Here is a 25,126-nt window from a genome sequence, read left to right as displayed (position 1 = left end):
AATTTCTCCATCTAGTGTGAATATGTTCAAATCAACTATTTAGAGGCACTGGAAAAACCATCCACTAAAGTTTTTACCTTACCAGAGACTCTTCAATGGGACGAGGGGTAAATAAACTACATGCTTTAAACATCTCTACATTCAAGTATATCCAAGTGAGTAAATTCACAAATTAATCAATGGCCTGTCAACATATGATTGAGAACTGGGAGGAATTGACAGGTCACTGTTACCTACTTGTATGCAAGCCGGCTGAATACACTATACTTTTGCATGTCTTAACAACAACCAAAGGTGTTCAACACAACTTGTACAGAATGAGCTTTGGAATGTAGAAATAATCCAGGCATTCTGTGTCTTGCATGTAAAAGCATTAGTCTACTGCCATAATCACACCAATACAAGATGTTCAGTGATTGAGCCATTGTATTGCCCATACCCATATGGGGCATGCATGATTATGAAAAAATATCATTGTTTGTTTGCCATAACCCAACTGACCCTTGTAAAACTTTCCGAATTTTGTTCTTTTTGTTTTCAAATATGACCCCCAAATATGCTCACCGACCCTTATTTTCATTGTTTTACCTACTTTACCCCCAAAATACCAAAAATGTCATTAAAATGAGTAACTAAATTCTGCCAGCAGCACATTCATCTTTACTTAATAATAGTGATCATTGAAAAAGGCTTCTTCATCATTTTGGTGAGCAATAAGCTTTATCAGGACATACCCGACAGTCAAACTGACATTAAAGAAAACGTAAATGTAAAGCTGGAGTAGCATTTTCAATTACTACAAACACATTGGAACATAAAGAAATAAATATATCACTTCACATGTACAAAGTATACAAGGCCAAATAAACAAGCAAAATAAATCCACTGGAAAGTCATACAATCTATATTTAGGCCATGAGTTACACCTTTGTTTATGATGGTTTACACTTTTTGTAAACATGTACATCCATACAACATAAGAGACCTACTAGCTCATTCTAGTTGAATTTTAGCCCAATCATTTCAATTGTTTTCCCTACATACATGTACAATGTAGAGACCTCTTGAAATTCCATCATGCTCCAAGCCGCATTACATTGCATGCAACTACCTTGTACATACTCAAATGAAATAACATTACTCTAAAGAAACATTTCTGATAATGGCAAGAATAAAAAAATCAATGTCAAATAGGAATTTGTAATCATTGTACTTACAAAATCAAAGTGATTTCAACAATGAGAATAACAAACTGATGCACAAACATGAACATCTCTAATAAAACATACAACATGCAATTCAAAGTGTATGTATATAAGACACTTTCTGCATTTGATCATGAATACATAAAGCATTATTTGCCATCTAAAAATAAGACATTTATTCTATATTTTTATTTTATAAAAAAAATATATATATACCTACAGAATCTGATACAATACCAACCTATGTATCCCAACATATATGGTTTCTCAGGTTCTAAAAGTTTTTATGTCCGTAAAGAGAAATTCATGAATATTTGACAATAAATTTAAGGAAGCTGAAATAATTAGAAAACTGTAATCAAAATATGCAAAACTGAAATGTGCCATAAACATTTGGGTTGGGTTGCTGAAATTTGAGTGTGTTGATTGGTGGGATTGAGTGAGCTCATGTGCTGTGACAAAATTGATCCCAATCTACCGTAAAGCAATTTGGTCACTCAGGGAGTCGATATTGAAATAAGGCTGGGACAAAAATTGATCTTAGGAAGGTCATGGCTTGCAATTCGTCAGTACCCCCCCCCCCTCCTTTAAGGAGTTCCAACCATTTCTTACCATCCTTATATATACTCTACTGATTTATGCTGAAGCTCTTTAATGATTAGTGTGGAGTCCATGAAGACACTCAAATATTCCAACATATTTCTGAAGCAATTCTCATTCTCCCCAAGTATTAAAGCTGATACTCCTTATACCATCATAGAACTATCATTCTTCTCTTTTTCTTATATATAAATAAATAACTGTACAATGTTCTACATGGATAAAGGCAGAAGAAAATAAAGAGTATTTGCGAGGAATCTGCTTTTAAGAAACCTGTTAAGAGAACCTTCCAATATTATGTAAAGGTCATCAATAAACATTCCTTCAAAAAATAAAAAACAATGTTGGAAAAATTTCAAAATGAATTTTAACATAGAGTGTGTATGTTAGTGTTTTTACAGATGGGTATCAATCGGTTAATAGTTTATATTTAGGGCAATTAACTTAACCAAAAACATGACTACCACTCAAACCATGGCCCTCTATAAGCTGGTAACTCCCACATGCTGCCATGGCTTTACATGCATATGCCACTAATGTTCATTGACATAAGATCACTGGATGGAAGTGAAATTCAATAGGGCCTTCCCTTGATGAGATGCTAGAGTATTCAACCATGACATCTCTCCTATAATTTCTAAATGGAACATCACATCAAATCTGACTCTTCACAATTCTTGTGATTTTTACCCCCTTGGTGGCTACTGGAATTAGATAGAATTCTTCACTTGGAGAGTAGATGATCAAAATTTATAGCAGCTTGGTCAGGTTCTTGGATTGTCCCATGCCACAATGGCTTACTTAATCCATGTCGCATATAATAACATGATCTAATTGCCAGTTGGTCCACCATCCATTTGGGCTGATTATCATGTTCTGTAGTAATCAAACAATATAATTGGCACTACCTCTACCTCAATTTCTGTAATATCAAAAATTTCACAGTCCATTACTAGAACATCTCATCAATTGGTGTTAGATCAAGATGACCATAGCATAACTTGCACTATAAACAAAGTGCTACGAGGAAGTACGAACTAGATCAAATGGTTCTTGTACTACCTAATTGCAGACAAGATGGGACAGGACAGAGTGAGGTGAGACTAAAAAATAGCCGCCAGACAAAGTTGTATAAGACCAAGTGGTAATTGACCATTTGAAGTGGTCAAGATCATTAGTCTGGTCAAGGAGCTTTAGGATGAACATCATGGTAGTCCTTCCCGTGAATCTCTGGTGAGTATGTCAACAAAACAATCATCACCCACAGATGAAGCAGAAACTGGTTAAGTAAAAGATAAAGAAAACATTTTCAAACAAATGTTAGTATACATTTTTCATATCTATTTCTCATTTCATATTTGGCTTCCTATTAAATTGCCGGCAGTGGTCTTGCAATAGGCAGCTTAAGTTCAACGCAAAGTTGATGAAGTTTTACTTGTAATATGGCATTAATCTTCATTACCAAGGGTCCATGGCAGCAAGAAATGGAATCAAACACCAATTAAAAATTAGATGCAACTTGATTTTAAACTTATTTCATGTTCCGGACTTGAATTTGATTTTGTTACATATAACAAGTATTCTTTGCACAGTCAAGTGAGATTATCATCACATTTACAAAATTACAAAGAGACTAACCAGTGTGACAAAAGGTATAGCAAAGGAACTCCCACATATGAAAAAAAAAAGATTGCAAAAAGCATAAAAATTGAATACATCTACCATATAGCATATGGTATAATTTCTCGTCATTGGGTAAAACTCACCATGTAACATATTACAAAAAGCCTCGCAATGGGATATCTTCTGAGGAAGACACCTAGTCTGATGCTGAACTTATCAATAGTGCTAGCTGCTCGCTTTACTTTCCTCGTCATACCCCCATCATCAGGGGTCTCCTGCATGAAGAGTGGTAATCTCTGTCTGGTGCCTGCAGTAATTTGAAAACCAAAAGAAGTATAAGTGTCATCATTTTCTTCAATGGACATCCAAGATTTTACCCATGAGGGCTCTAAATGAAAATATGAAAGATTTCATATTTGAAATAGAAAACCAAAGAAATGGGTATATCAATAATATTGATATACAGTGAAATGAAATAAATATGTCCATGTCAAAACACATAAAAATGTAATGAAAAAATGAAATTTATAATCAAATCAAAATAAAAACTACTTTGAAGACTAAACCCCTACCACATACCTAACCCTAAACTTATACTTTCAGAGAAATTAAGACCAGAGCAATTGTAGTAGGAGTACATGTGGGGGTCATTTAAAGTTTATCATATTACACTTGGCTTTACACAGGTCTGGGGATCTGTTCTTGTGCCAAACATATTCAAATAAAAAATATATATAATTGAAATAGAAAGACAATATTGAAATTAGTATGGTGTCCGTATTTCTGTACAATGGTTCCATAAAAATGCCTAAATGAAGTATCATGACATTGATGGCATTTTATAGTTGTGTTTAATTAATTTACCCCGGTAATCAATCGCAGCTCTCAACCGATTGTACATACCTTCTTCATCCTCATATGATCCTATGTTGACGGTGTGTGTTGGTGTTACTCGGGCTGTGGCTTGAACCTCCTTATACTGCCTCTGCAAAATGGTAATAAAATATAAATATTTCAGGTGAATCTTAGGTCTCATCGTGATTTCTAGGGGAGAACGAATCCATCTCAAAATAACTGTAAAGTTATCTACACCTTAGAACTGTTATTAGTGGTATTATAATTTCCAAAATGACTGTTTCATGCAGCTCGATTAAAAGTCACATGTAACACACACAGACAGGATTGAATGGCAATGCAAAAATATTGCCATCGTGACAATTTCAAGTTGTTTCATGAATGTGACGGGCATTTGAAGTGAATTCCTTTGCGGTGCAAGATTTGTTATGACATTCTCCATAAATTTCATTACAATAATCTAAAATCACACTACTTTCACCATTCCTATAACTGGATTATCACATGAACATACTGACTAGTGAATTCTTTAATTTTCTCTAGATGACTATATTCAGGTTCACTCTTGAAGAAGAAACAAAATTGAGTCCCTGCAAATTAAGAATACGAAGTAATTTATTTAATTAGCTGCTAATTCCATCGTTTTACAAGTACACCTTTTAATCTCTTTAGCCCATATTCATATACAGATCAGTTAACATTAGATAGTCATTGATCTTGGATGCTAAAATCATAAATAAATATTTCTGGAAAAAATGAATAAAAATATGTGGGGGTTTTTTTTAACCATAAAGAACACAACTGGGAATCTAGTAAATATAAGGAACATAACAGCATAGCAACATTTTAAAAAGTATTTATAGTAAAATCACAGATTTAAACCCTAGTTTAACTAATAACACCTTGGTATTTTGGGCCTTTGATTCAAAATAAGTTCAGTGAAAATACCTGTAGCCTTTCAAGTTGTAATCCAAGGGAATTCTTCTCACTACTTAGGGTTTCCAGCATGGTCTGCTTCTGAATAAGGCTTTCGGTTAAAGAATGAAGACGACCTTCAAGTTCACTCTCGGAGGAACTACTCAAACTCTTGGTTTTTAACTGAGGAGAGAAAGAATGCATAATCATCTCTTAATTACAATGTTTTATATTCTGAATAAATTCGCATGCAGCATAACATGCTTGTGATTGGAAAGAATGATAAAGTAGACCATTGAAATTAATTTTGCAAATTAACAGCACCATCTTAATAGAATTTCTTATTACATTGGGAAACATCTGTGGATATTGGAAAGCATCATGCATTTTAACATAATTTTAATAGTTTACTCATCAGGGGTTTTCTAGTACACATCATTGCAGAAATGCCCTAAGCACCACATTATCCACCCATTGAATTGAAAGAAAAAAGGGCGTACTGTATCTTTTAGGAGAAATCCCCTTTAAAGGTTCTAAGCATCTAGAAGCATTATATAGTCCTGATACAAGTTGTGCCAATTGCTTATAAATAATCAACTAGCTGCATTACTAGATTACTGATGATAGAGATGGCACATTTTCACAAAAATCTCTCATAAGTTTTCAAACCTGGTTTCGTAAACGTTGAATATCATCCTCCCTGTCCTTGATCTTAGCCTGAAGATCCAGCCTTTGTCTGTGCATCTCTTCCTCTGAGTACCTTAACTCCTCAGATTTCCTGGCAAGGTCAGCTTCCATCTCTCTCAGAGTCTGACGACCTTGGCTTGCTTGATCTTCAAGATCTCTCAGCTGCTCCTGCATGCTTTCAGATTCCATCTGCTGCAGGGACTCCACCTCCTATAAACATTTGAAAGATCAAATGAAGCATGTGCATGAAGACTGCTAACTACAGGAGACAATACAAGTAATGACAGGGAGATAGTAAGAGGTAAGGTTACAACTCGACACCTTGTATTACATGTATATGAAGAAATATCTTCAACTCATAACAAGTGAAATGAAAAAAAATTATGTCCATGTCAAAACACACACATGAATAATGAAGCAATAATATCTATAATCAAGTAATTTAAAACAATTTTGAAGCCTAAACCTCTACCACACACCAAACCCTAAACTTAATACTTTCAGAGAAACAGAGAAATTAAGACCAGAGCAATTGTGGCAGGAGTATATGTGGGAGTCATTTTAAGTTGTTTGTATCACACATGACTTCACACACGACTGGTGACATGTTCTTGTGTTAATTTATATAACCCTATGAAGTTGACTTTGCATCTAAAAACATTTTCCAGTCATGCTAATAATTGTGCGCAACCAACTCTAACACAACTTTATGGAACAGCAGCCAGGTCACTGCCTAAGACCACAAGTGCCTTTCTCTATATTTGCACATATTTAATCACACCATTGTCAATATATTGATTCCCAACCCTTTTGCAATTATTTACTGTTGTGTAGAGTATAGGTGCTGACTCTAAAACATCATGCATTGAAGTAATTTGTATTAAAAAAAAACAACTTTGACCTCCATTTCAAATCAAAAGTAGGTTGATCTTCACTTTACCTGCAAATCCATTTTCAGTTGTTCCATCTTGATATTAACCTGTTGTAATTCTTCCCTCAACATGTCTCTCTCATTCTTAATTTCCTCCAGTTCATAAGAGACAGCTGCTGATCCTTCAATCCCGACTGCCCCTTCTTTCAGACTAGAGATAAGCTTGTCCTTGGACTGAAAATTACAATGTAATAAATTAAATTACCAAGAGCAAATGCCAGATAATCATGTATGTTACGTCCAAATCCTACAAGTACATCCAAATGGTTAACCTTTGACACAGTGGCCCATATAATGAAATCTGGATGAATCATGTCAAGGTCTACTTTGCTAAAATCATACAAAGCCCAATATATATTTGTTCGCACTTTATTTGATTTAAGTCACTTTTGTCCCATGCTTCAATGGTTTTAATAAACTTCTGGCTGAGAGTACTGCTTAATTCACATATGGAATTTGTGAGTACAAAAAGATCTCAATTTTACTTGATTTCATTGCTTGTATATTTTCCTATGAGTGGAGAATAGTCATCAATTAAGTTCAGTATTAAAAAAAAAAATTACCAGTGACTTGCAAAACTAACCTGAAGAATTCTTGTGGCCTTTTGTTTGTAGTCTGTTAGCTCTCGTTTTGCTTCTTCTGCACTGTTCTTTATCGTTCTTAGCTGTTCTGTCAGCTCTTTGGAATGTGCTAACAGGTAGGGACAGAATGATTACAAATTATTACATTGCTGGAATGAAATAGCTCAGATTAATTTAAATAACTTGTGAATCTTTAAAAAAATGGGGGACCAATCTTAAAGTTACATATGACTTTGGGCATGACTTGAACATGTTGTGCCATTACTCTACATAGACTATACCATATTTAACACAAGAGTCATCAGTCCATGTCGTTCATATGTAATGCCAGTGTTATGAACAGCTTTAAAAATTGGCCTGGGGGAAGGGATGATTCACAAAGAATTAAGTGTAACTTAACTTCGCACTTTAGACCTTCTTTCACGTAATATATAACCATATGCATCAGATCGTGCTTTGGGAACATACTCAACAGTGTAATCATCAATGAGACAAACATTAAATACCATGTGCATGATTGGCTATCGCAATCTATCAGAAATTTCCTGTTTAATGCCATTCCACAAACCTCGTCTGTTGAGGCCAGCGTTTTCAAATAATATTTTGTTTCCACCTTGTGTTTGTGCAAGATATTTATTTCATTGAATCAAAATTCAGGAAGCATATAACTATGGTATGTTGTAAAAGTGACCAAATAAGAATCACTACCTTTTTCATCAGCAAGTTTCTTCTGAGTTGAGGAAAGGGAATCTGCTAATGTACGCTGCTCCATTTCAATCTTTCCTTGCCTTTCCATGAATTCCGTCTACAAAAAAAAAAGATTTCATAATGAAAATGCAGTCAGGGAAAAAATATTACAAGTTGAAACAGCCTGCTTTCTAAGTTTCTTGAAAAATCTACTGGAAAGCCCTCTAAAATGCTTTAAATTACTGAGAAAATATGGTTATATTCTTGAAACAGTCTCTGAGTAGATAGATATTCAATTCCATATTTCCTATTGCAAAAATACAAAGATGGTAAAAGCTACACTTACTGACATATGAACTTGATTTTATGCATGAGTAATATATCTGAATCTTTAATCTTTTAACATAATTTCTATATCCCAGCCATTCATTAATAAATTTGAATTGAGTTTACATTCTTATTCAGATTCAGTAGGACTCCTGACGATCATATTGGCTGTTACTCCACCACAAAATGAGCAGTAAGTATCAATGATACTGAGAGGCATAACACAGAACTAGTGATTCAATTTTGATATTTGGACATTTATAACAGGTAATGAATCATATGAGGCATAAATGAGTATACTTACTTGAGCCAACCTGTATGATTCCTGTTCTCTTTTCAATGCCTGCTCAGATTCTAAGAGCTTATCATTGATTGAATCTAAGGCATGACTCTGCATCCCACTGGAATCGCTGTGATCTCGTAGTATTCTGTAACAAAGTTAAAACGTGATGAAGATTAATACTCTCAGTGTATACAATATATCTCTTTACACAGGGTAAATTTGTCATACATGATTATCGGTGATAATTATCAGAATACAATTCCACTTTGTTACAATTTTGGAAAAATATGCAACAAATCCCATCGATTCTGTATATAACTATGTTGCTTAGGAGATTATAAAGTCATTGTACCTTACACACAATGTTAAGAAACACAGTCATGGACCTTGCTTCGTAACGCTTGTTTAAAGATAAATACCAGTTGTGGTTACGATCTCAAAAAGAATCCAATGTAATTACCGGTACCACCAAAGTGTTTGTATGTATAAATGAAAAATACGTGCCAAATAGCTTTGGAATTCCATCAATTGTCAGGTATTTTTGAAGCAATATCAATACACTGTCCCACATATGCTTTTCTGTGTTAGTGATCATCAGAATTATTGATTTTGAGCTAACATTTCATAGTTACAAAGATAAGTTTACATTAATGTACCAGATCTAGATGAATAATTTGACAATTAATCTTGATTTAAAAGACTTTCTCATGAAATAATTTTTTGCTGCAACTATTGTCTTTTACCTTTAAAATAGAAAGTTACAGGGTATGGTTAAAAGTGGAATTTTATTGGCTGAAAACACGTTTATCACTCTGTAAATCTTGTAATCATTATTGAAAAATATGTTTGCGAAATTTTCTACAATATGATTTTGATGCATAAAAGAATTCAATCTTAAACACATTACGATAAAATAAGTCATAAAAATAAGCATGAAGAATATTGATGCACAAAAAGTAACAAAAACTTTTTGTTATTAATGATCTTATCTTTAAAGTATGAGGTGAAAATCAATGTTCAACAAATCATTTCAATGTTGTAACAACAAAATCAAGCAAACTAAATAATATGAAAGCTCTGTCAGTTTATGAAATAAGCCCTCAAATATAATAGTGTACCTCTGCTTCTCCTCTTGTAAAGTATCTACAAGTTGTTGCTTCGTCTTGATAGTTTGATCAGCTTCCTGTAATCTCACTCGAAGAACAGCTAATTGGGAGTTCTTGGCACTAATTTCTTCATTCAAATCATCCTCATGAAGACGTAACTGACGCACTACAGCATCAGAGTTGGCTATTTGGGTCTGACGACGTTTCAACTCATCCTTAAGTTGGTTCAATTCTACAAATTAAAAATAGAAAACTCCTCAGGATAGTTAATACGATATTGAGTATTGAATACACTACAGCTAGGGTCATTCATCTTTTATAGTTAATTGTTAATTGTACAAGCAATTCATTTAGAGTCATGCTAAGCCTTGCTATTGAACAGTGAAAATCTATGTGTTCAAATCTTTTTTTATTTAGATATTAGACATGGGGACCTCATTTCATAATAATTTCCAATATTAGTACCCCTAGTATTTATAATCTCATTCAGGAAATCCTTGAATATGATAAGCTGATGAGTAAGATCATGATGGTTAATTGTAAATTGATGGCAGTATTTATTTCAAAATGTGTCTATAAAGGGGCCAAGATGGAGTGATCATCTACCATGCAAAGCTCATTTATCTACATTTAGATTTAGACTTAAATGGGTGTTCCTTCGTAAACCAGATTGTATTTCCAATACTGGAGCGCACAGGGCCTTACCAATTTACATGAGTAGAAAACAGAATGGACTAAACAATGGTTGTTGATAAATTTCACTATTATTGTCTTTAACCTGCAAATTAATCAGGATTGTGGTCATTACAGACTTCAGTATCTTATCAAACAGCCCTTGCGCCAACAATCAGAACACAGGACAAGCTGGAATGCGGGGCTTACCACTGTTGGCTTTCTTGGTGCGCTCTAGGGCTGATGTCATCTCATGATTGAGAGAAGAGACTTCTTGACGAAGAAGCTTATTCTCAAGCTCCAACGATGAGAGCTGCTGTGACTGAGGATTTTCATGGAGTGGCCCTGGTATGGTCTCTGCTGGTACTTCACCAGGCGAGGTATCATTGCTGTTCGGCTCACTGGATTCTTGGTGCTCTTCTGTAAAACAGGAAACCTTTAAATGAGGCTTCTGACAATTGCTACATGTAGAACAAACCTTCAAAATCTGAGAAAAAGAACTTCCCAAATGCACTAATTTTCAAATTCTTCAGTTTCTTGCACACTCGTGCCTAACCAAATCATGTGATTGAAATTATTCCATGATATTTTCAGAAAAAAAAGTGGACAAATGCCTCTTATTTGAGGTTCAGAAAAATCAACATGATTATTATAGTTAATCATCAGAGTTTTTTAATGATATCACTACGATTTGGAATACTTCAATTTTACACCTTCAAGGTAGCCAACAGGAACACAGCATTTTATTTTTGGTATTCTCTCAAATCTTTTTAACAGTGTAATTTTTACTTATTCAGAGCTTACATTTTTTTGCAAAATTAAGTGAAAGATTGAATATTATTTATATATTTAGCATGCATCAAACGCAATCAAAGAAAACTAAAGCACTCAGTACATTAAAGGATAAGGCTGCCTCAAAGTTGATTTGAATAAAAAGACAACAAAATCGAACAAATATAACACTGAAAATTCAATCAAATTTGGATGTAAAATAAGAAAGTTATAACATTTTAAAGTTTCCAACAAAACATTTATATACACATCTTGTCAGTATGCAAAAGACAGGATAATGACATCACACACTCACTATTTCTATTGTATTTCATTAAAGTGAATATGTAATATTTTATTTTTTCCTCACTGTCATGTGAAACAAAGTTTTATTGCTCCCTGAACATGTGGAATTACCATTTTGTGGTTCAGTCAAGTTGGCCTTTTTTTGCCAAATCTGTAAAAAAAAATGAAATTTGCATTTTCAAAAATAAAAAACAAAATAGTGAGTGAGGGACATCATCAAATTATTTCATTTGCATACCACTGAGATGGAGTTGTACATACATGTACATCTGTTTACTGAAAAATAAGCGAAACCCCAAAATGTCATAACTTTCTTCCAAAACATCCAATTTTGATGAAATTTTCAGTGTTACACTTGTTTGATATTTCTACTGATTCAATTTCAAATCACCATTTTTCTAGGGTGGACTTAACCTTTAACCCTTTCTAGGCCGGGGTATTTTGGGAGTTCATATGGCCGGGGGGGGGGGCCTAGGAGGCCCCCCCCCCTAAGATCTTGGCCGTCGAACGCGCCAAAATTGGCACGCGGATTGCCTGGGACATAATCTACAAGATCGTATAGTAATTCATTTCATGCGAATTGCTATTACGTGATTATGCTAATTATGCATAATTAGTATGCGAAATCATACTTTTTCCTCTAACTCCTAAATAAAACTCCAAATGTACTAATTCTTGGTATAGAAACTCTTTGTGGTGTTCTTAGCAAGTGTACATGAAAAAAATTGCGATATCAAATCATTTTCTTATGTATTATATTGTTTTTTGCAATTTCTTATGTATTTCTTTGTTTTTTGACCTTTTGTTTTTCATTGTTTTTTCAATGAAATTTGTTGGGGACTCTTCTGTGATCATAAAAAGCATAAAATAATCACATTTAGACCTGCAAAACTAAAAATAATCATGCATTTATGAATTTTGGTTGAAAACACAACTTGCATTGTACACAAAATCACGTTTTTGAGCAATTTTTGGTCTGACATGCACTTACATAATGTTGCGTTATTTCGGAACCACGTACCCGGGTGACGCAAAATTGGTCTCAAAATGTGCGCAAGACTTGAAAGTAAAATGTCAGCGAGTGGCGCAGTCAAAAAATTTCGCGCGGCAAAAATATTGCACAATTTGTTGAGGGGGCCCCCCCGGCCTAGATAGGGTTAATCAAATATTTGAAAACAGATCATTCCAGATAAAAATAGTTACCTTGCTGGTGATGTGGAATGACAACAAAGCCAGCGTTGGTAGCAATGCTACTCTCAGTTCTAGCACTTTTAATAGAAATATTTGAAGAGGTGCTGGATTGTCTTGAATGCCGGCCGCTCGTATTCCCATTAGATTTCTTCCTCTTCTCTTGAGAAGACGTGGAAGGGCTATTTAAGAATTCAAAAAGTTTTTCATCATCGTCTTCCTTCCTTGATTTACTGGTTGCAGAGGTTGGAGTCCTTGCTCTTTGTGCCTGCTGCCCAGCTAGAGGGGATGATGATATTGCACTCTCGCTTGAAGTTCTTTTTATGTTAGCACTGCCAGCTAGGTCTGTAGCAGAAAGGTTCATAGGTGTGATGGGACTTTGTGAAACTGATGCCGAAGAAGCAGATGAGAAGTGTCTGGAATCTGCTGGAAGACTCTGATGCATTAGTTGTCCCTGTCTGGAGCCTTTTTCCTCATCTTTACTTCCTATTGCTTGGGATGCGGACTGATCCAAGTTGTTGAGGAAGGTTTCTGCACCTTTTAAAACCCACGCCATGCTCAAAAATATTTTCAACTATTGCCCAGCTTGTTGTACCTGTAATAAAATAATGAAATTAGAAATTAAAAATCATTGCATTTTTATGGATGGAAATCAAGTAATTTTATAATTATACACATCAAAAGATTTAAAAAAAAAACATTCAAGGGATATACAAATTGAAATCATACAAAGAAATATTATTCATAGCTAATATCTGGACATTCATTAGATATGATGAAATTTTTGCTAAGATACAGCCTTGCATAGACACATCACATGCACCAGCAAAAAGTTTGAATTTTCACATTGACCGCTGAGACATGGATTGATGAGCAAGTATTCTTTATCTGTAAATATGGAGAACTTTATCATCTTTGCTGAAAAATTACCATGACAAAAATGCAATGTGTCATTTGCACAATACAGTCAACTTTATCTGCCAAATATACACTGTAGTGCTCAATCATGTTGACCAAAAAATGGTCAACCTTTTGCTTTGACTGAGTTAATTGCAAATCCAACAGTTTCTATAGGTCTTGATTGATTTAATTGAATGGTCATGTAATATAGTGAATTCTGGTCTTCTTTTTTTTACAAACCTGCATTAAATATCACTGAGAAAGAAGAATATTGGGAAAATAGGAAATGCTCATTAATTCTTATGAAAAGTTCATAGATTAGCCAATTTAGGTGATGGTTCGTGTACGCTACACTTCCTCGAGCCAACAGGGTAAATCCTTAGATACTTGACCATCAATTTACAGCTTGAACACTTTGTTAGGAAATAAGTATGAAGGGGGAGGGGGGCCATGTCTGCACACCTAAAAATTTAACTTTACATCAAACATGAATTTCTTTTTATTCCGCAAAAAATTTCAGATGATTATGTTCCTTATAAAGTGTGCCAAAAATCTTATAAAAATTGAAATGATAGTTGTTGCATGTCTTCTTTAATAAGAATTATGCAGATACAAGTGTGTGCAGATTGAGGCACTGCACAGACATGGGGCACCTTACCTACCAAATAATTGATTAAAAATGATCTTATCAGGCATTTTTAAGAAGTAGTGATAAACAACTAGTAACTCTTTTTCCATGGTTCTATCAGCCTAAAAATTTAGAACCCATACAGGGTACGGTCGCACCTATTCCTTTGCTAAGTTGAAAAGATCACAATGTGTGCGTGGCCGGCAGTCATGACATGGCAATAATTGTGACTGCGAATGAAATATTTTCATATCGGTGAATGAATTTATAGATTATAGTTGGTCTAGATCTATTGTCTATGGACTCATAACTAATGCATGAAGAAATAAGCAAGGGTTTCAAATCATTGATTTCTAGGCATACAGATGCACGAAAAAGGAGTGACCTGGAGCTGGAAATGACAATATAATTTCTAATGCTAGTATTTTTTTGTGTGCTTATCTTTGAAAACTGACAGTTTAAATCATATTTCATGGCTATGCGGCGATCTCCAAGTCCCGGCTCTGATGTTATACCGGTATGGCAGTGTATCCTATTGCCAGACACCTATATTTCAGTGCTTTAAAATTGAAAACTATAGGAAATACATTCAAGAAAAATTCGCGATTGCTGTTCCAAATATTATGAAAATTATGAATATGATAAAATTATTTTATATTTACCAACCTTTTTCTTTGCATCGCATTTGCCACAAACCCCTCCATGAAAAACAATTATTTTTGTGCATGACAAATTACAACATGATTCCGGACATGCGCCGGATGCGGGATGGGTAAAAATATTCTTGATTAATAATGATGTAACTCATGTAAAAAAGTAGTTTTTCTTCATATATCATATTATCATGAGTAAATTCTAAATGTTTGATTGCTTTTTTATAATGCATCTTGGCTAAATAATTCTATTTTTTATTTTTAACTGCATTTTCCATGGCACTTTCCAATATTAAGATTGTACATATCATGACATTAATCAAGTTCGTCGATCGTCAACGGCTCTTATCACGGTAAACCTCATGCACTGGTACTTTGGCTTAAGAACTAGCCGTCGACGATCACCCACAATACACCTCAACATTTGATCGAAAGAGTGGACGAAAATTAAAATTTGGCAAATCAGGCCCATGTTTCCGTCAGAAACTATATCAATTGTTAAGGCAAAACTATGTTTTATGATATGCATTTTCTGTCATTTTAGACAGGGTCTAAACTCTAAAGTACTATTAGATTAATAGAGATTGATATAGATCTAAATAAAGTAAAACTAAAAGTTGATTTTTTTTCGCCTTGTTTTTGCAATCTGTTTCTATTGACTGCTCTGTAAAATTGAACTGCGAAAGTCTAATGGTTCGAAATTGTTTTTCATACGCAGTTATATGCACGTCCAGAATCATGACAGTGTCCGGTAATACAAAACGTGACTATTCTACGTCTTATGCCTGGACATGATTCACTGATCGATGGAGACGGGAATTATCGGAATAGGATGCAAATTGCAAGAGAGATCATCTGAAAGAGAATAGTCCCTAACAAGTCACTAGTTATGCTAACTTGTCACATAATGATAAAATTCTAAGCCTGTAAAAGGCTGTATGTGATTTTGATCTTCCCCCCACAAGGTTTAAATAAATCCACACGAAAACCGTCACGACAAAAAAAACCCCATCTCAGTGGCATCACACTACCACAGCTCAGTCCCACCCGTCTGCAAATGTGTCGCGTTATGTTCAACACCAAAACAAAAACAACTCTCACTCCCGACAGTTCGACTTCTCTCTCATTAGTAAATTCACATACCTTGTTGCCCTGTCCTACTTATTTCATTTAAAAATAAATACAATATATATTTATCTACCTCGCTCATAAAAATCGGTGACGGTGGCCGCCAAGGATGTTCTTACACGCAGTTGTTTACTCTCTGTCTTGCACTGTCAGTGTTCAAAATAATGACGTGATGATTTTGAATCAGGGACAACTCGGACCACGGGACATCTCGGACCGCGGGCCGAGTTGTCCCACCCAGTACGAGATTTTTTTTCCACAAGTTTGCGTCTATTTTTCCGTAATTTCGAAATTTCTTGTAAAGATTTTCTAGAGATATGGTCTGATGGTAATGTTCTTCACTTTCTATTACTTTTTTTTCGCTGAAATAAAAAAAAAAGTGTAATTTTAGGCGTTTTTCGACAGCTCGCGATTCCCATAGGCGCGCGTGTATTAACTGTGTCGGTGCTCGGCTCGGCCCCGCTCAATAACTGACTTGATTTTGTGATCATTTCTCCTCAAAGTACCACTTTTATCGCAAAAGATGGACTTTGTTGTATTCCATTACCTCCATTTTCTCATCACAAGGATAAAATTTGGTGTATTTGCACGATTTTGATCAAGTTTTTCACCTTTTTCTCTCTGGTCGCAAGAACGAACAACCGATGAACGGTCCGCTGCTCTTCATCGTAATTCTCCGTAGCTCGGCCGCCTAAACTGGCGGGGTGGGATTCAGACCGAATCCACAATGGAAGTGGGCGTGCACAGCAAAGAGCTGAGCTTGACTGAGTGAGAGAGAGTGAACTAGAGTTTGAAGCTTGGCAGTGTCGTATAGGCTCTGCCTTTTTTTGTAAATATATATTTTTCAATTCTTTCTATTTGATTTTTCCTGGTTTCGAGCTCTAATATTGTAATGATATAATTATGCTTCAATTTCTTTGACTGAGTGTGACTGGTGTGGATGTTTGAGTTGCTCAAAAATATTTTTACCTAAAAATGATTCATTATTTTGTTCTCCATGAAGAAAAATAGTAGGGTGGACATTTGGTATTGTGTCCCCTTATTTTTGGTAGGGGGACACGTCCCCCCCCCGATTTCCTCCCATAATCATCCCTCACATCCTCGTCCTTCTCACCATCTCATGCACCCCTCTTATCAAGAGTCATCATCATCATCTCTCTTATTTATATCCTTCATGCACCTCCTCTTCCCTCTCATCATCAAGGCCCACCCCTTATCATCGCCATCCCTTTATCCTCATCTCCATCTCTTTCCCTTTGTCCCTCTCATCATTGCCCACCCCTCGTTATCGCCGGTATGCTATATCATCGCCATCCCTCACATCGTCGTCCCTTTTACCCTATATCCAAAACTCTGCTCTCTACACAAAGGAAACTTAATATAAAAATTAAAAATGAAATTGGCATGCCCACACAGATACACCTAGAACATTTTCACATTTCGGGGGCAGGAGTGAAAATGCTCGGAGCCCCCATCCACATATTTTTTGTTCGGCTCAAACATCCACACCACAGTCACACTCAAAATCAAAGAAACTGAAGCATATTAATAATTATTGCAACTTAAAACTCAACTCTCTACACCAGGGAAACTCAATATGAAAAATAGAATGTACAAAAAATAGGCCTAAAAATAATAAATTTAAAGTGAAAAATTAAGCCCCCCCCAAAAAAAACATTTTTTTATTGAGGGCTACCCTCAGCCCGGCATGCCCACACAGCTACTTCCCGAATAGTTTTCGCATTTAGCAGGAGTGAAATCGCCCCAAGCCCCCACCCACGTAAAAGTATTTTTTGTTCGACTCAAACATCCACACCACAGTCACATTCAAAGTCAAAGAAATTAAAGCATATTGATTATTGCAACTTAAAACTCAACTCTACACCACGGAAATTCAATATTAAAAATAAAATGGAAAAAAAAGGCCTAAAAATGATCAATTTAAAGTGAAAAATTAAGCCCCCCCCCCCCTCTCCAAAAAAAAAAAAATTATTGAAGGCTAGCCTCAGCCCGGCATGCCCACACAGCTACACCCCGAATATATTTTTTTCGCATTTCGGGGCAAGAGTGAAATCGCCCCGAGCCCCCACCCACGTAAAAATATTTTTGAGCAACTCAAACATCCACACCATAGTCACACTCAGTCAAAGAAATTGAAGCATAATTATATCATTACAATCTTAGAGCTCGAAACCAGGGAAAATCAATATAGAAAGAATTGAAAAATATATATTTACAAAAAAAGACTGCCAAGCTTCAAACTCTAGTTCACTCTCTCTCACTCAGTCAAGCTCAGCTCTTTGCTGTGCACGCCCACTTCCATTGTGGATTCGGTCTAAATCCCACCCCGCCAGTTTAGGCGGCCGAGCTACGGAGAATTACGATGAAGAGCTGCGGACCGTTCATCGGTTGTTCGTTCTTGCGACCAGAGAGAAAAAGGTGAAACACTTGATCAAAATTTTATCCTTGTGATGAGAAAATGGAGGTAATGGAATACAACAAAGTCCATCTTTTGCGATAAAAGTGGTACTTTGAGGAGAAATGATCACAAAATCAAGTCAGTTGTTGAGCGGGCCGAGCCTTAGGCCGAGCCGAGCACCGACACAGTTAATACACGCGCGCCTATGGGAATCGCGAGCTGTCGAAAAACGCCTAAAATTACACTTTTTTTTTTATTTCAGCGAAAAAAAAGTAATAGAAAGTGAAGAACATTACCATCAGACCATATCTCTAGAAAATCTTTACAAGAAATTTCGAAATTACGGAAAAATAGACGCAAACTTGTGGAAAAAAAATCTCGTACTGGGTGGGACAACTCGGCCCGCGGTCCGAGATGTCCCGTGGTCCGAGTTGTCCCGTCCCCATGATTTTGTATACGTCACCATCGACTTGCGATACGCGATATGCGATCAATGAGCAACCCGAGAACCCCCCCCCCCCCCCCCCGAAAATAGAGCCATTGGGAATGGAATGGAGCCCCGGAGTGGGGCTTATGACTTGTATTGTCGATATAGCCCATCTATCTATCCATCCATCCATCCATCCATCCACCTACCTATCTATATATCTATCTATCTATCCATCCATCCATCGATCCATCCATCTACCTATCTATCTATCTATCTATATATCTATCTATATCTATATCTATCTATCTATATCTGTCAGTCTATATAGGCCTATCTATATCTCTGTCTAGTTGGGCCTGTATATAACTACTTTTTTCTTTCTTATTTCTGTAATTCTTTATTAATTCTTTCTGTAATTCTTTTTCTTTCTTTAAGTTTAAGTTTTTAAGTTTTTTTCTTTCTTTAATTCTTTCCTTCATTCCGGGACAGCCCGACCACCGGACAGCCCGACCCTGGACAGCCCGACCCGCTGCCCTGGACAACTCGTCCCGGTCGAGTTGTCCAGGGTTGGCTCTGAATCGGACAACTCGACCACTTGAATTCTTCTTCAAAATTTCATGAAATAAAATTTCAAACTTTACTTCAAAAGTATTTTCCCGCATAATCCATGTTTCTTCAATACATTCTCGACAGAAAAATTGACATTTCAGTGCATTTTGAGCTATTTTGAAAGAAAATAAAGCGAGTTCCCTTGCAACGAGAATAATCCGATACCGCCGGCCGGCGAGCCGTGTTCATTCAACTTACAACTTGCAAATTTGAGTTGATTTTTCCGTCACTTTACATATTTTAATGGTGAGTGTGTGCTATTTTGTATTTTCATATTCCGTTTTCACATTTCCTGTACTTATTTAAAGTTATTGCATTTCACAAAACTGATACTTAATGCAAACTTTTTGAGATAGTTCACCTGGAAAGGACACCGATGCGGTGCTTCGCCTCGCCGGCCGGCCAGCTGGGCGACCGGCTGTGCTGTGATTGTGACTGAGTGAGGCAGTCAGCTCAACTAGCTATGCGAGGTCAACTTATTTTAGTTAATTTTTCCGTCTCTTGACATATTTCCCATTTTCCAATGGCGAGAGTGTGCTATTTTTGCATTTCTACACTTCTACTTATTAAAAAGTTTTTTTAATGTCACTATTAAGCTGATTTTAGGAAATTGATTGACTGCGTGGTCGGAATGCCGTTCCCAAATTTTAAAGTAACCATCCTTGACGCCCCTTTGTGGGGGGGGGGGGGGGGGGGGGGGGGGGTGCTTCCAACCAACATCTAAACCAATTAAGGAAATAGATTTGAAAATGTCTCAGTTTGTAAGTTATGAAGTTTACAATATGGAATAGTTTATTGAAAAAAATGTTTTTATCAAAATCTAAATTGTAAAACTTGCTTTTCGTTATCGAAAAACATGTTTCTTATTTTTTTACCTGTCAGTATCTGTCACAGCTTTTTTTAGTGCAAATTCCACTGGAAACAACGGGTCTTCTGGAGGATACAAGCACTTGGGCTGGTCCCAACAACCTACACCCGGGATGAGGAGAAGAGGTTTCATACTCGACAAGCGATGGCCTTTCCATTTCTTTCATGAGCAGAAATGATACCGAGTTCTAATGACTTGGGCATCAGAGCAGCAGTCCCTTGATCGATGAGGTAAGTACAGCTTCTTAGATAGTATCAAATTTGTGAACTTCATGCAGGCACATCAAATTTCAATTTTTATTTTTTGGTATTTTCAAATTCTTTGAATGAAAGAAAGAACAATTTTTTTATATACATTGTATTCATAAAAATTTAAAATTGCTTCTTAAAAATGTAACTACTACATGTTTAGGTTAAGTAGAAGTTGTAACATTCTAAATTAATTTTGGGTATGTAGGGGTTATGCTTAATTCATGAGGAACATTTATGTCGTACACATCTAGATGATACCAAGTATCGTTCAAGTGAGCTTGAAGGGGAAGTTCACCCTGACAAAAAGTTAATTGTAAAAAACAGCAGAAAAAATAAAAAATATTGCCAAAGGTTTGAGGAAAATCCATCAAAGAATTGAAAAGTTATTAGAATTTCAATTATTGGATTTGTGATGTCATGTGCGAGCAGCATTTCTGCATAATAAATGGTAAAAAGTCAAGAAATTGTAATTTTCTAAGAAAATTGAAACTGGTTTTACTATGCCTTTTGTATATATTCAAAAGACAAAACACTTCACACCCAAACCTGAAAAGAAAAGAAAAATAAGTCATCAGGAACCATTGAAAAAAATTGAATTCATGAATTTTATATTACAAAACATATGGGGCAGCTGCTCGTTTATGACGCCACAAATCTAAAACTTAAAATTCGAATAACGTTTTGAAACTTTTCCTCATACATTCACCAATATTTTTTTGGTATTACTTTTCTGCTATTTTTACGACCAACTTTTTTTTCAGAGTGAACTTTCCTTTATTATTGAATTAGTTGCAATTAATTTAACTTTAATATATTTAAAAAATGTATTTGCTTCTAAACTGAAGGTTGAAATGGTTTGATTTGTTTCAGTAGCAAAAGAGGTGCAGAGCTTCAAATAGTTGAAATTACTTTATTTTATTTCTATCTTTCCAGCTCTTTGAGACCACCTGAATTGCAAGCTCTGTATGGCCAGTTTATGTGTGACAAAATAAGAGATGAGGAAGGGTTGAAAATCCCTCCAGCTAAGTTAGGGATCATGTAATTGCCATGGAAACCAAATAAAGTAACGTATAACAGGTTGTATATTCCTGAAAGTGCAATTGTTGGATAAATGTTAATTTATATTGGCACTAATGTAATTTTAAGATCGTCCTTAGCTTTACATAAACACCAAGAGCAGAGGATATTGTTCCCAGTTGGAATTGTGTCATATTTATACTACATAAGAGTATTATCATAATTGTGGTAATGTAATCCTATTTGAAATTTTGAACCAGTATAAATGTAGGATATAATATGTTTTATATACACTGAAGTTCAATATGTGTTACTATGTAATTTAAGATCTGATCAAGTTTACCTTAATGTTACTTAATAAAACCCACTTAACTCCAAAGAAGTATTTTGAATATTTGGTTCTTGCACTATTTTGTATCTCTTTTCTCGCTGAATATTTACCTTTTATTGAGAGCTGCGGTGACGGGTTCCATGACATTTGCTCTGGCAAATTCCACACCATAATCTTATGAACAGCTTCAACCAGCAAGGTCTAAACCTAACTTAAAACCATATTGCAACCCTGAACCTCTATCTTAAGGGGCTTTCACAATTGCTCGTGCGATTGTTTGCGATCACTTGGTCACAATATATGTTGCACAGAATTGCAACTGTGAAGGGTCGTAAGTAGTTGCGCAGCCAATTGTGAAAAGGGCTTTAGACAAAATTAAGCCTGGGGCAATTGTCGCAGGAGCAAATGTTGTGTCACATGGTAATCAGATGGAGATGATTGGAGAGATGAAGATGGGGGGGGGGGGATGGAGATGAAAGGTGGGATGGTCATGACGAGGAGTGATGGAGTTGAGAGGGGTGTGGATGATGAGTGGATGGAGATGATGAGAGGAGGGATGGGATGAGGCAAGGATGGATGGAGATGATGTGGAAGGGTTGACAGGAGTAGGGGGTGGAGATGAGAGGAGAGATTGAAATGAAATAGGGATGGAGATGCGAAAATGGTTGGAGAAGACGGGAATGGAGATAATGGGGGTGGAGATGTCAGGCGGCGTGTTGATAATGAGAGAAGAAAGATAAAAGGGCAGGGGGGGGGGTGATCATCATCACAAACATTGCCTCCACCAACTTCATCATCAATATCATTACCATCATCGTCATTATGACATCATCATCACCACAAACTTCATCATTATCATTGGCGTAATGAGTGAAAGATTTTGAGGGGTAAGATATGGCCCATCATGCCAAAGTTATTTTTTTTTTAATTGTGAATGAGTAAAATTTTTGACATTTTTATTACACAAACTCATTTTTTTTATTATGACATCATACTAAAACTCTTCTCTCTTTTCGTTTCTCTTTCATTCTTTTTTTGGTATTTTATCTTCTTTTTTGAGGGGGGGGGTGCTCTTGCCCCCAAGACCATGATCCCCCACCACCTGTATTCCACTGTTCATTACCAACACCATCTACTATCGTCATAATCAACACCACTAGATTCATTACCATCATCGTCATCACTAACATCACCACCACCATCACTATCATCACCACCTCCCATCTCATAACAATCACCAGTCCATAATTATCTTTATCACATCATCATCATCATCACCACAACAGCTTGATCGTCATCATAATTATTTTATCAGTGATTTCATACACAGATACTAGTACTTATGTCACATTATTCATCTCTTACTGTAAGATGGACTTTACATATCACCCAAAAAATGACATTTCAATCATTGTTAGTAAAAATGAATGAATAGGATTTATATCTCCCTTATCAAATCAGCGCGTGTTGAAAACGCTTTGAAAAGGGAACCAGATAAATAATAATGTATTTCATAACTATTAATGAGAATTAATGAAAAGTAAAATGTCAAGATTCAAAGTCGCAGCTTGCATATTTGCGATTGACAAAAGGAATATTTCAAGCTAAAGCTGTTTGTTGGAATTCTTGTAGAGAGTTGGTATGATTATCATTAAAGGGGTGGTCCAGGCTGAAAATATATCTTAATACACAGAGTAGAATTCACTGTGCAAAACGCTGAAAATTTCATCAAAATCGGATAACAAATAATAAAGTTATTGAAGTTTAAAGTTTAGCAATATTTTGTGAAAACAGTCGTCATGAATATTCATTAGGCGAGCTGATGATGTCACATCTCCACTTTCTGTTTTCTTATATTATTACATAAAATCATATTTTTTTCATATTTTCATACTTGTGAGAATAATATGTCTCCCTTATGATTAAATAAGTTGCAGCAATAAATATCTTATGTACTAAATCAGTAATTGTTGTCAATACAGTTTTTCTATTTCTTGGAGGAATAAACATTTATTTGAATAAACCTAATTTCATATAATAAAATACAAAAGAACAAGTGGAGATGTGACATCATCAGCCCACCTAATGAATATTCATGACGACTATTTTTACAAAATATTACTAAACTTTAAAATTCGATAACTTTGCTATCTGTTGTCCGTTTTTGATGAAATTGGCAGTGAATTCTACTCTATTTATTAAACTCTAAATACCTTCAGCCTGGACCACCCCTTTAATCAAAAAGTGGCACGAATATTCATCTTTTGATAAAGACATGCAAGATTCATTTTCTAAATGTGTTGGAAACGGCATTACCATGGGAATAACAAGACAGGGTATTAATTTCCTTCAGTTCAGTGGTATCCCTTTTCTGCACTTTTATTCCTTTGCATTATTTTTTCATTTCTTTATTTGCGCCCCCTGAATGTGCCCCCTAGATACGACCCTGGGTACAATACTAGTTTTATCTACTTGATGGTAGCTCCCCAAAATCTATCAACTTTTGACATGGCTGCCGAATAAAAAATATATTACTTGGGGGGGGGGGACCTACATATACGATAAAGCCAACTTTCAAATGACACCAAAATGTGTTGAGCGAGCACTTCCCACTTAAACATAGGGTATGAAAATTTGGCTGGACAGGAAACAGACTTCCAATTTCAGTCAGTTTTTGAAAGGCAAATCCGTTAGAACCTGCAAAGTTAAGAGTGTTGTGATAAATTAATGATCAATCGTGGCCAGTTTTGGTTGTTAAAGCAAATTTCATAAATTATTAAATTGAACTTTAATGCATGAGTGAAGTTCAACACACATTGCATTTTTGGGGGCAGCATTTTAACTTTATTATGTGGATCTCAGCAATGTGTTCATGGGAGTCGGGAGAATAGAGGGTGAGATGGAAAAGTAGGTTGATGGAATAAGGTTCAACAGAACATTTAGCCCCCCCCCCAAAAAAAAAAAAAAATAATAAAAAAACCTCCCTCTCACCCGCCCTCCCCTTCTGTTGAGAGACTGATTGCTCTTACATGTACGTATGAAGTCCAGAGCAGAATTTTCGGAATTTAATGATAAGTTCCGAAAATTGGGGCAACAACTTTTACCTATCAATCCTTCTGTCAAAAATTTATCAATAAATCAATTCAATCAATGTG

At 35.6% G+C, this 25,126-nt stretch overlaps 1 protein-coding gene and 1 long non-coding RNA gene across 2 annotated transcripts; one reads left to right on the top strand and one right to left on the bottom strand.

Annotated features, from left to right (window-relative positions):
- Nucleotides 1-2,648: 2,648 nt before the first annotated feature.
- On the bottom strand, nucleotides 2,649-16,220 carry LOC121418863 (golgin subfamily A member 5-like). Its single transcript, XM_041613046.1, has 13 exons — nucleotides 16,119-16,220; nucleotides 12,753-13,333; nucleotides 10,683-10,892; nucleotides 9,813-10,032; nucleotides 8,716-8,839; nucleotides 8,106-8,202; nucleotides 7,400-7,506; nucleotides 6,826-6,990; nucleotides 5,868-6,095; nucleotides 5,232-5,381; nucleotides 4,332-4,413; nucleotides 3,572-3,735; nucleotides 2,649-3,084 (listed from the first exon to the last, which is right to left on the bottom strand). The coding sequence occupies exons 2-13, from the start codon at nucleotides 13,291-13,293 to the stop codon at nucleotides 2,989-2,991; spliced, it is 2,184 nt and encodes a 727-aa protein (XP_041468980.1). The 5' UTR covers nucleotides 13,294-13,333; nucleotides 16,119-16,220; the 3' UTR covers nucleotides 2,649-2,988.
- A 3,342-nt stretch (nucleotides 16,221-19,562) lies between these two features.
- Nucleotides 19,563-21,834, top strand: LOC121417990. Its single transcript, XR_005970416.1, has 3 exons — nucleotides 19,563-19,750; nucleotides 20,387-20,602; nucleotides 21,557-21,834. It is a non-coding gene; the product is annotated as an uncharacterized LOC121417990 (long non-coding RNA).
- Nucleotides 21,835-25,126: the final 3,292 nt, after the last annotated feature.

This window comes from Lytechinus variegatus, chromosome 7, assembly GCF_018143015.1.
Source record: "Lytechinus variegatus isolate NC3 chromosome 7, Lvar_3.0, whole genome shotgun sequence".
Taxonomy (NCBI): domain Eukaryota; kingdom Metazoa; phylum Echinodermata; class Echinoidea; order Temnopleuroida; family Toxopneustidae; genus Lytechinus; species Lytechinus variegatus.
This window is presented reverse-complemented; position numbering and strand designations above follow the sequence as displayed.

What these genes read in the sequence shown, in the direction of transcription:
- LOC121418863 (XM_041613046.1), bottom strand. Translation starts at nt 13,293, where the DNA reads ATGGCGTGGGTTTTAAAAGGTGCAGAAACCTTCCTCAACAACTTGGAT. An exon ending in CACCAAGAAAGCCAACAGTG is followed by an intron (nt 10,033 to 10,682) that starts GTAAGCCCCGCA and finishes TTTAATTTGTAG; the next exon opens with AATTGAACCAACTTAAGGAT. An exon ending in GAAACTTGCTGATGAAAAAG is followed by an intron (nt 7,507 to 8,105) that starts GTAGTGATTCTT and finishes CCTACCTGTTAG; the next exon opens with CACATTCCAAAGAGCTGACA.